Consider the following 10,996-nt stretch of genomic DNA (forward strand, 5'->3'; position numbering starts at 1 on the left):
TGTAAGTTTTGGTTAAACAAGAACAATTAACAGCTACGCGAACGAACCTTATATTGTGGTCTGAAAGGGGACTTTGATTTCGANTTGGTTAAACATGAACAATTAACAGCTACGCGAACGAACCTTATATTGTGGTCTGAAAGGGGACTTTGATTTCGAAATGCTTACACATTGAGAAGTTAGCTTACTGCCAATATAGAAGTATTACATATGTCCAAACCAAAGATCTACCACATTTTTTTGAAAACCAACACAATTTTTCCTGATTCTACCGCAGAGTGGTCTGATCACTGTTATCAACCCTGAACCGCATCGCAAATTATCAGCTGTGCCAGATAACATCTGATAACAGCTCTGACTTTTAACTTGGTTCGCGTTTGGCAGGCGTTTTGCAGTTTGTTGTAAACAATTTCATAGAAAATTATATTTTAACAAAAGGTTTCTTATTACCGTAATGTGATTATGAATTACAACAGTAAAAGGCCCGCGCGTCAAAACTCAACCAGCTTCAACGCGGCATCGGCAACAAATTCCGATGGCAATGGTGCCACAACACCCACATTGCTACTGCAACAGCAAGCACAGGCCGTTGCTTCGCCACATGCGCTTCAGCATCAGCTCTCCAACAGCAGCACCAGCAGCAATGCAGCCGGCATTGCTAGTGGACTTGCAGCTAGTGGTGTGGCCGACGATACGCCAGTCACCTTGCTGCCCGAAATTTCCGATATAATGCGGAGCTTTGGTGACTGCGATCAACCCCGTATGGAGAGTGTTAAATTAGTGGAGCATATTTTGCAGCAACAATTGCGTGGAATGTTCAACGAAGCTTCACTGGTTGCCATGCGGCGCAAAAATAGTCCTTGTCCAACGCAGGCAGACTTTGAATTTCTCATGCGTAACCATCCCGTTAAGATAGCACGCATGCGCAAGCATTTAAAGGATATGAAGATATTAAAGCGCTTCCTAAGTATACGTACTGGAAGACCACAGGATTTCATGGATGATGTAGATCAGCAGGAGTCTGAGGACGAACTGGGAATCGAAGTGCCGGAATTGTACGATGAAGAGCGTACACGTCGTCTATTTCGTGCCGATCGCATATCGCAAATACTCACTGGCCAGCAGTACTTGGAATTCAATGAGGCACGAAAGACCTCGTTCTATTGTCGCCATGGTGAAAAGATCAAAAATAAGTTTCGCCGATTTCTCGACTTACCGCCTGATCTGCGTATACCTACAACTACAATGAATATCTTAGCTTACTTCGCACATGAAACCATAGCCGTAATTGTGGACTATGCCATATTGACGCGTTTGAACTCTGAGAATCGCGTCACGGAGCCATACAGTCGGATTACTTCTACTGGCGCTTCGCCTGCAATGTTGCATATTTGTCCTGAAGTAACGCAGGGACGCGGCATGGAAGTGGTGCGACCCATAAGCGTCCAGGAAATTCACGAAGGGATGCGCCGTTTCCGGCAAATGACTAGCAAAAAAATTGGCTTCTATCGCAGCTCTTGTGACGCTGATTTTCGGCGCTCTTTTCTTGCCATTTAAAGTGGTGGCATCAAAGGAACCTACAGATTTAGCTTATAGATAGAAAGTAATGAACACATTAAATTGCATCATCATAGCATTATAAATGTTAAATAACAGAGTCTGACATGGAGTTTTTTTTATTTAGAAAGTAAGCATAACATTATTTTTATTAGGGATAAATTACAAGTTTATATTGTACTTATTAATAACTTCTCCTCAGCTCGCGGATGTTGGTGTGTGCATAAGTGAAGGATCGTCCATTGATTGTGCCTCGGCGAGTGACATCTGTGCAACGCGTACGGCATTTTGGTGCAGCTTCGTTTCAACATGCTGTTTCATGTGATGCTGCAGACGAAAGTCCTTACTGCAGTACTCACAGTGGTACAGCTTGATGTCGGCGTGTATAAGTTTGTGTTTACTGAGCGCATGGGCATATGCGAAAGCTTTATTGCACTCATCGCAAACGTATGGCTTGACGCCGTTATGCACACTATAAAGAATAGTAGTGAAAATTAAATATATTTTTGAACAATTACATGCAGATATCTCTTACGCTTCATGCGCCTTCTTCACACTTTCATAGAAAAATGTTCTACTACAGAATGAACACTTATATGGTTTGCCGCCAGTATGTAGAAACATATGTTTGCGCAGTTTCTCTCGCAGGTGAAATCGTTTATCACAGAGCCTGACAAAAGAAAAATAAAAATTATATTCATTGCAACCAAATCTTTTTCACAATTTATACTCGCAAGCGAAACGCAATTCTTTGTCATGCCGCCGTCTGTGCTCCATCATTCGTCCCCGCTTTGCATAGATATTCCCGCAAATATCACAAATGTGTGCTGCATTGACGTTAGACTTACGCGTTTGAGCCTTTTCTGGTTTCTCTTTGTTGTTGGGCTTAGCCTTTTTTGCAGCTTGCATTACATTCTCAACGGACTCACTTTTTGTAGCTGCTACTTTTTGTTTTTTACTGGGTACTTCATTAACATTGTCGTCATCTAAAACAACATTCACGTCATCATCATAAATGAATGAGTTATCTTTCTCTTCTAACTCTGGTGATGTCGCCTGCGATGTTTGCGTGCTAGTCGCTTCCATGTCATTATAGTAATCGGCTTCCTCCAAATATTCCGGTTTACACTCTTCGTTAGTTTCTTCGTCTTCATCTAATTGGACCTCCAATTGTTCATCTTCCATATCTATTTCTTCAATGTCAGACAATGATAACTCTAGCACTTCCACTTTCAATTCTCTATTATCCTGTAAATTTTCCTCATTTATATAAACCTCATCGTTAGAGTGATCACTGCCCCAATCTTCCAATTCTAATTTCACATCAGCTGATGTGGCTTTGTTTGTTTGCGCCTCTGCTTCTTTAGTTGGCCAAAGTTGTTTGCGTAAAGTTTCAAGGATTTGATGGGTGCGCAGCACTTTATTACGAAACTGATAGGCCATGCTGAGCGACAACTCACAGTTCTTGCAGATGCATTTTGGCAGTGTTTCATAGACATCAGCCTATTGTTAAGATGTTCATTTAATTTTAAAATAGGTTCAATAAATTTTTGTATGTCTTACCGCTTCCAGCTCAACTCCTGCAATCAGGCGCAACATCTCATTTGGTGGTTCTTCACCTTCGTCCAGTGGATTATATAGAGAACGTAGTTTAGGTGTACGCTTCAAGCACACCCGACAACTGTTGGCCACTACTTCATTCAACTTCATTTGCAGTATTTTCGTGCTTCCTCCCTGTTTTGTTTTTATGTTGTTGATCTTCCACTAATCCTAATTGTTTATACATAAATAAATATTGGAAACGGCTAATTTTTGTTTACACTTATCTGCTATTTTTTTATTGCATGCGCGTAAATTAAAAATGTTAATCAGCTGAGATTGACAACCGTAAACTGCATTGCCATATTTAACAATTTTTAGAAGCGTTGGTTTTTCAAATAACGTAAGCTTGGCAACCAAATTGTAAACAAAAGAAAAGTACACCGCGCTAATTCACGTTGAAAAGTATTAAGTTACTTGNTTCAAATAACGTAAGCTTGGCAACCAAATTGTAAACAAAAGAAAAGTACACTGCGCTAATTCACGTTGAAAAGTATTTAGTTACTTGTATAATATTACATTTACATTGAGCCGNATTATATAGAGAACGTAGTTTAGGTGTACGCTTCAAGCACACCCGACAACTGTTGGCCACTACTTCATTCAACTTCATTTGCAGTATTTTCGTGCTTCCTCCCTGTTTTGTTTTTATGTTGTTGATCTTCCACTAATCCTAATTGTTTATACATAAATAAATATTGGAAACGGCTAATTTTTGTTTACACTTATCTGCTATTTTTTTATTGCATGCGCGTAAATTAAAAATGTTAATCAGCTGAGATTGACAACCGTAAACTGCATTGCCATATTTAACAATTTTTAGAAGCGTTGGTTTTTCAAATAACGTAAGCTTGGCAACCAAATTGTAAACAAAAGAAAAGTACACCGCGCTAATTCACGTTGAAAAGTATTAAGTTACTTGTATAAGTGGATTCTAAAGAATTTGAAAGTATTTTTGGTTATTTATATGTGTCAGCTGAGCCTGTTTACCAACAAAATAAGCAAAAATTTACGACCAAAGTTTTGAGGTTATGTTGAATTTGACAGCAGTTACCATTTTTTATTAGAAAGCGATCCCGTACTTTTCAATGTAACTCTCTCGCTTTGAGCGAATTTTTATTTGTTGACAGTTTTACTAATTTTAATCTGAGGAATACGGGTTTGCACCTTTTATGTTTTCGCTGGCAAAGTTATAAATGTCAGGTGTTATGGCTGAGGGGGTAGCCGTAGCTTAATCGCGTCTTACGTTACAACGTNTCTCTCGCTTTGAGCGAATTTTTATTTGTTGACAGTTTTACTAATTTTAATCTAAGGAATACGGGTTTGCACCTTTTATGTTATTGCTGGCAAAGTTATAAATGTCAGGTGTTATGGTTGAGGGGGTAGCCGTAGCTTAATCGCGTCTTACGTTACAACGGGCTTAGGTATCGGCAGACGTAAAAGAAAAAGAAATAAAATAATATGCAAACGGGATACAATAACGGATCCTAGTTCTACAATGACATATCAAAATTAAAGTCTACACTTGTGGGTTGCCAACATCAGGCAAAACCACAAAGTTTTATCTGGCATCCGCTTANACATATCAAAATTAAAGTCTACACTTGTGGGTTGCCAACATCAGGCAAAAGCACAAAGTTTTATCTGGCATCCGCTTAAAGCGAAGCGCACATTAGCGCGATTCCATCGTTGCGAATACGTTGCGAATTCGGCTGTTAACTTCGAATCCGCAAACGTGCGCACACTTGAGCGATTTTTTCGCGTCGATTTCCGATGTACAATTCACTCAGTTTTCCCCNAGCGAATTTTTATTTGTTGACAGTTTTACTAATTTTAATCTAAGGAATACGGGTTTGCACCTTTTATGTTATTGCTGGCAAAGTTATAAATGTCAGGTGTTATGGTTGAGGGGGTAGCCGTAGCTTAATCGCGTCTTACGTTACAACGGGCTTAGGTATCGGCAGACGTAAAAGAAAAAGAAATAAAATAATATGCAAACGGGATACAATAACGGATCCTAGTTCTACAATGACATATCAAAATTAAAGTCTACACTTGTGGGTTGCCAACATCAGGCAAAACCACAAAGTTTTATCTGGCATCCGCTTAACTTTACTCCGTTATTAGAAAGATGTGTACAATCTCTACTATGAAAATTTGATGCAACATCGAAAATTGTATCTGAAGGCTTTCATGAACGAAAGACACAAGATCATGTAAGAACAAGAGAGTGAAAAAAGTCGATTTTTTGAGCGGGTTCTACGCCATCTTGTTTCACTGGAAAACGAGCGAAAAGTAAACAAAGCAAAGAGAACAACGAAAACCAAAATGAGCCAAAATCATTGTCAGGCACTTTAAACGCACAATTTAGGTAAAATGATGCAACAAAATGCTTTAAAATGTGCTGTCATGTGGAATTAACTCTTCTTTACTTGAATAAAAGTGTAAAATAGTGGTGCTTGTGATGTAAACAAACGCTCAGCTGACGAACCCGCTTTCGCAAACTTTTTTCTCAAAACCAGTTACAAATACAACGTCGCGTTCTTACGTGATCTTGTATTTTTGGTTCATGGAAGGCTTTCAACAGTTCCCCTCACTAAAGGGTGTTCGGAAAAATGACGGCATATTCAAAATAAAGAATAATGCAAGCGCAAAAAATTAAAACAGCAAATAGCAAAAATTTTGCGAAAGATTTTCAGTTCTTGTTATCCGTTGTAAATGTGTTTAGAAGTAATGTTTTTCGAAAATTAAAGTAAGGCCATCCGCTCACGACTCGTCTCGTCGTTGTATCGTCATTGGCTCGTCATGCATGCTGCATAAAACGTATATTTACGTTTATTGCAGCCAATCAACTTAATGTTTGTTATCGGTTTCTTAAATTATCGATAACCTTATTTATTACAGGACCACAATATTTCTGGTCATGTGGCAACTCGACGAAGGGGGAGCAAAACAGTGAAGAAAAAGTTTTCAACTGCAGCGTTTTTACAAATTATTGGCTTATTTTTCACCNTATATTTACGTTTATTGCAGCCAATCAACTTAATGTTTGTTATCGGTTTCTTAAATTATCGATAACCTTATTTATTACAGGACCACAATATTTCTGGTCATGTGGCAACTCGACGAAGGGGGAGCAAAACAGTGAAGAAAAAGTTTTCAACTGCAGACTGCAGCATTTTTACAAATTATTGGCTTATTTTTCACCTCAGTGGAATTTTCGTTACGTAGTTTGCGTTAAAAATCGATGGGATTAGTTTAATAATATAATTTTACCAACTATTAACATTATAATGGAACAGTGGCCCGAACCCAGTATGGAGAGATTACACATTTCGGGGCGCGACACTTTGCCGTCATCGCAAACAAAACAGCGGCAACAACAATTAACCCAATTAGTGCAACAACAAACGTATTCATCAATAATGGATTTTNCCCAGTATGGAGAGATTACACATTTCGGGGCGCGACACTTTGCCGTCATCCCAAACAAAACAGCGGCAACAACAATTAACCCAATTAGTGCAACAACAAACGTATTCATCAATAATGGATTTGCCCGATTTTGGCGATTGTGGGGATGACCAAAAATACGTAATATATAAGCATGATGATCTTTTCGGTGAAAGTTTCCCGCTAATGCGCGAAATACGTCGTCAGGGCAAACTCTGTGATGTTACTTTGAAGGTAAATATATAGAGCCACCCTGCTGGGGGGTGGTGCAAACCCCACCCTCAATTTAACTTTTATTTTAAACATTAGGTGGAAGATCAATCGTTTTCGGCTCATCGCATTGTGTTAGCTGGTACAATACCATATTTCTATGCCATGTTTACCAACAATATGGCCGAGAGTCGCATCAAAGAGATTACAATGAAGGAAATCGAACCAACCGCACTTGAGAGTCTCATCAACTATGCATACAGTGGCCAAGTACGCATCGATAATCAAAATGTTCAAAGTCTCATGGTGGGTGCGTCATTCCTGCAGCTGATCAAAGTACGCAATGCTTGTGCGGATTTCTTGATTTCACGTTTTCACCCGCAGAATGTGTTGGGCATACGCCATTTTGCCGATTCGATGGGTTGTACACATCTAATTGAAGCCGCTGATAAGTATATCGATCAGAACTTTGCCAAAGTTGTGCAATCAGATGAATTTTTGGGCTTAGATTTTGACGAGCTCATCGATTTAATAAGACGTGATGAATTAAATGTGCCAACAGAGGAAGTGATTTTTGAAGCTTCCATGAAATGGGTAAAACATATGGAAGATAAGCGTTCCGCATTGTTCCCACAAGTATTATCCAAGGTGCGTCTGCCACTGCTTTCACCGCAATTTTTGGCAGATCGTGTTGCACGCGAAGAGCTTATACGCTCATCGCATCAGTGCAGAGATTTGCTGGATGAAGCAAAAGATTTCCATCTAATGCCAGAAAGAAGAGGATTGTTACAAAGCTTCAGGTAATTGAATGAATATAATAATTAAGAAGTGCGGAAATTAAATGCTTTAAAACATAGAACGCGGCAACGTTGCGGAGAATTCATTATGGGGCAAATTTATGCCGTTGGAGGAATCGCTAGCAATGGGGAATCAGTAAGCACCGTAGAAATATACGATCCAGTGATTAAGAAATGGGAAATGGGCGAACAAATGTCAATGATGCGGTGCGTACTAATGATTTAACTTTTCAGATCAACAATTATTAACAAAAGTAAAATTTCTCTTCAAGGCAGACTGCTCTGTATACGCGTCTGTAGATTTTAAATATGATTTATTGNGCGAACAAATGTCAATGATGCGGTGCGTACTAATGATTTAACTTTTCAGAACAACAATTATTAACAAAAGTAAAATTTCTCTTCAAGGCAGACTGCTCTGTATACGCGTCTGTAGATTTTAAATATGATTTATTTTTCTCTTATATGATTTTAAACCATATGTACTTAAAACGGTAACGTGCGAATTTACTTACATGTATTTGCAGTTCTCGCGTTGGTGTCGCAGTGATGGATGGCAAACTTTACGCTTTTGGCGGTTTTAATGGTACTGAACGTCTCTCCACGGTGGAAGTATATGATCCGAAAAAGAATAAATGGACACAAGGACGTGCAATGTTGTGCAAGCGAAGGTAAGCGATCTATGCATTTAGAAATCATAATAAGAGTGCGCTGGACGAAATTTTTCTACGCTAGCGCCGTTGGTGTCGCTGCTTTAGATGATTGCATTTACGTATGTGGCGGTTATGATGGTGTTACTTCGCTAAATACAGTGGAATGCTATTGTCCGAAGACTGATATTTGGAAAACGGTACGTAACCACACAGATGATTCATCTCACTTACTATTGGCTGCATTTGTTCACTTTTTATCCCATAAAGGTTGCGCCTATGATGAAATATCGTTCGGCTGGTGGGGTTGCAGCTTTGGGTGGTTATGTTTATGCGCTTGGCGGGCATGATGGACTCTCCATTTTCGACTCGGTCGAGCGTTATGATCCCATCAAAGATGTATGGCTTAAAATGCATTCAATGCTAAATCGTCGCTGTCGTTTGGGTGTGGCTGCGCTGAATGGAAAGCTATATGCTTGTGGCGGCTATGATGGCACTTCATTTTTGCGTTCTGTTGAGGTATATGATCCCATAACAGATACTTGGAAACTCGTAACGCCAATGAATTGCAAACGAAGTCGGGTTGCGTTGGCTGCAAATATGGGCAAATTGTGGGCTATTGGCGGTGAGGAAAAATTAATGATGTAAATACATTTTTTTTACATTCATCTACACATTTCTTTATATCAGGATACGATGGCGAGTCAAATCTATCCACTGTTGAAGTTTACGATCCCGAAACGGACGAGTGGTCTTATGAGCCATCAATGTGCGCGCATAGTGGTGGTGTAGGCGCTGGAGTAATACGTAAACAGTAGTTATTTGCAAATAGTTTAAAATATATACATACATAATATAAATATGAGAAATCGTTATAGTTTGAGATTGTAGATAATTCGTGATATTTTTTCAAAAGCATAAATGCATTAGCTTGCCTTTTCGAAAATTCTCGTTATGATACCTTATGTACGCAAGACGTGCTCTCTATTTAGCAAACTATCATTGTTCTAACGCAAATCATTCCAAATTCAGTTGAAGAATGTTAAAATACTAATATATCTATAAAGTAAAAAAAAAAAAATTGCTTGCTTTAAGAAAGCTTCGATTTTTGCTCACAAGCGTTAATTATATCATATTCTTTATATCATTTATAGTAAGTTAGTTTAGAAGCCTTGTGCAGCGATTTTTCGAAAAAATTAAATTTTTAAGTCATTGTACCTCTACATTTACATACGTATCTGCCTAACTGCATATAATTGTAAATTATTTAAATTGCGTAAACATCAGGTCTTACGCCAAACTTTAATATACATACTCAATTATTGTTAGAAATGACCTGTAATCCAATTCTGAAATTGTTAATACTGACTAACGAAATTGTACTCGTTAAACAATATCAGTACATATAAAATTTAGGAACACAATTAAATAAATGTCAATGATATAGTTTCAACCAAAAATTGCGTTAATCCAATCTTGAACTAATTTTTTTGACAATTTTCCAATGTTATTTGCAATTAAAAGTTGAAATCAATTGAAAGTATTCTACGGTTTTATATTTTATATTAGTACTTGCGTAACTTGCCGCCACTCAAACAATCGCTATCGATTACGCGCTATCACAAATTGGCTTAAACGCTCAGCAGTGTGTATTTGTGTAACGGTATTTACAATTCGTAGGTGTGTTTGTGCTCTGGCTCTCAACTGCAAATGCAACAGGTTGCAATCAATATTTGCACAACAATAAATTGGAATATGTCGTGAATGCATTGTTTGCTCAACCCTTTTTCCCCACTTGAAGTACAAATTTACGCGCGCAACCGCATCTGCCTGCATTGGTGTGCATCTAGTGTATGAAGTCGCGCCAGAAAGTAATTGCCAATGTTGTTGAAGGCGCGAGGAAAAAAATATTTTGAAAGCAGTTCGTATTTGATTTTGAATAGCGTAAAAAATACCTGCATAGATATGTATGTATGTAGGCCTATACAATTTTTTAGCATTTCAGCGATATGAAACCAGGCAGATTTACACAAATACATGTCGTACGTTTGCTGCAAGAGTGTAACAATTCATAAAATCTAAAATGGCTTTAAAGTTTACAGTTTACATACGCTCACATGGTAAAAATTAAGACACATTTTCTTCCAAGGAGCCATTGGCATGCTTTTTTTTACACAGCATTGAAGAAGAGCTACCATGTCAAACTATCGAATGTGCAAAAATGTTTTTTCATTTACGATATCTTGCACATGCTTTTAGAATGATACGTAAGTTGGTAAATCGTCGAATTTCTAGTCTTCTTAGAAGCTTTAACAAAGTGTCGAATCCCACACTTTTACCTAATAACAAAAACATTTTTTACAACAGCTTTTTTCCTGAAAAGTAACTATTTTCACCTTCGTTAGTTTGACATTGGTAGCGACGATATCTGCATACTTACTAAAAAAAAATTTATTATGTCACTCTTGCTGCAAAGGTACGATATGTATTTATGTATACTGATGTGCTTGTTTATATTTTCCACAACAACGTTGCAGCTGATAACAGTCACTGATTGGTTAACACCAATGCCACCACCACCGTGTAATTCAATTATTTTTCGCGATTCGAGGAAATTCATATATACATACATACCTATTCACACACGGACATACATACTTACATAGTATACGCGTAATACACTTATCTGCAAACATCAGATTGTTTTATTGATATTATCTACCCCATTAA

General features: G+C 38.1%; 3 protein-coding genes across 3 annotated transcripts; 2 read left to right on the top strand and 1 right to left on the bottom strand.

The window, feature by feature from the left end:
* Window positions 1–334: 334 nt before the first annotated feature.
* On the top strand, window positions 335–1,851 carry Spt3 (Transcription initiation protein Spt3). Its single transcript, XM_017633720.1, has 2 exons — window positions 335–1,687; window positions 1,760–1,851. The coding sequence occupies exon 1, from the start codon at window positions 463–465 to the stop codon at window positions 1,555–1,557; it is 1,095 nt and encodes a 364-aa protein (XP_017489209.1). The 5' UTR covers window positions 335–462; the 3' UTR covers window positions 1,558–1,687; window positions 1,760–1,851.
* Zif (Zinc-finger protein) lies at window positions 1,756–3,406 on the bottom strand. Its single transcript, XM_017633723.1, has 4 exons — window positions 3,121–3,406; window positions 2,288–3,060; window positions 2,093–2,227; window positions 1,756–2,029 (listed from the first exon to the last, which is right to left on the bottom strand). The coding sequence occupies exons 1-4, from the start codon at window positions 3,265–3,267 to the stop codon at window positions 1,756–1,758; spliced, it is 1,329 nt and encodes a 442-aa protein (XP_017489212.1). The 5' UTR covers window positions 3,268–3,406.
* A 2,866-nt stretch (window positions 3,407–6,272) lies between these two features.
* On the top strand, window positions 6,273–9,723 carry KLHL18 (Kelch like family member 18). The gene is made up of 8 exons (XM_017633722.1): window positions 6,273–6,547; window positions 6,672–6,843; window positions 6,919–7,619; window positions 7,677–7,823; window positions 8,144–8,287; window positions 8,352–8,466; window positions 8,537–8,891; window positions 8,957–9,723. The coding sequence occupies exons 1-8, from the start codon at window positions 6,450–6,452 to the stop codon at window positions 9,082–9,084; spliced, it is 1,860 nt and encodes a 619-aa protein (XP_017489211.1). The 5' UTR covers window positions 6,273–6,449; the 3' UTR covers window positions 9,085–9,723.
* The last annotated feature ends 1,273 nt before the right edge of the window (window positions 9,724–10,996 follow it).

The sequence above is a fragment of the Rhagoletis zephyria genome, unplaced genomic scaffold (assembly GCF_001687245.7).
Source record: "Rhagoletis zephyria isolate East Lansing unplaced genomic scaffold, Rhagoletis_zephyria_1.1 Rzeph_scaffold_12112, whole genome shotgun sequence".
NCBI lineage: Eukaryota > Metazoa > Arthropoda > Insecta > Diptera > Tephritidae > Rhagoletis > Rhagoletis zephyria.

Coding starts and splice junctions, on each gene's coding strand:
- Spt3 (XM_017633720.1), top strand. CDS start 463: ATGAATTACAACAGTAAAAGGCCCGCGCGTCAAAACTCAACCAGCTTC.
- Zif (XM_017633723.1), bottom strand. CDS start 3,267: ATGAAGTTGAATGAAGTAGTGGCCAACAGTTGTCGGGTGTGCTTGAAG. Junction 3,061..3,120: donor CAGGAGTTGAGCTGGAAGCG/GTAAGACATACA, acceptor TCTTAACAATAG/GCTGATGTCTATGAAACACT. Junction 2,228..2,287: donor GAATTGCGTTTCGCTTGCGA/GTATAAATTGTG, acceptor TTCTTTTGTCAG/GCTCTGTGATAAACGATTTC.
- KLHL18 (XM_017633722.1), top strand. CDS start 6,450: ATGGAACAGTGGCCCGAACCCAGTATGGAGAGATTACACATTTCGGGG. Junction 8,288..8,351: donor GCAATGTTGTGCAAGCGAAG/GTAAGCGATCTA, acceptor TTTCTACGCTAG/CGCCGTTGGTGTCGCTGCTT. Junction 8,467..8,536: donor AGACTGATATTTGGAAAACG/GTACGTAACCAC, acceptor TATCCCATAAAG/GTTGCGCCTATGATGAAATA.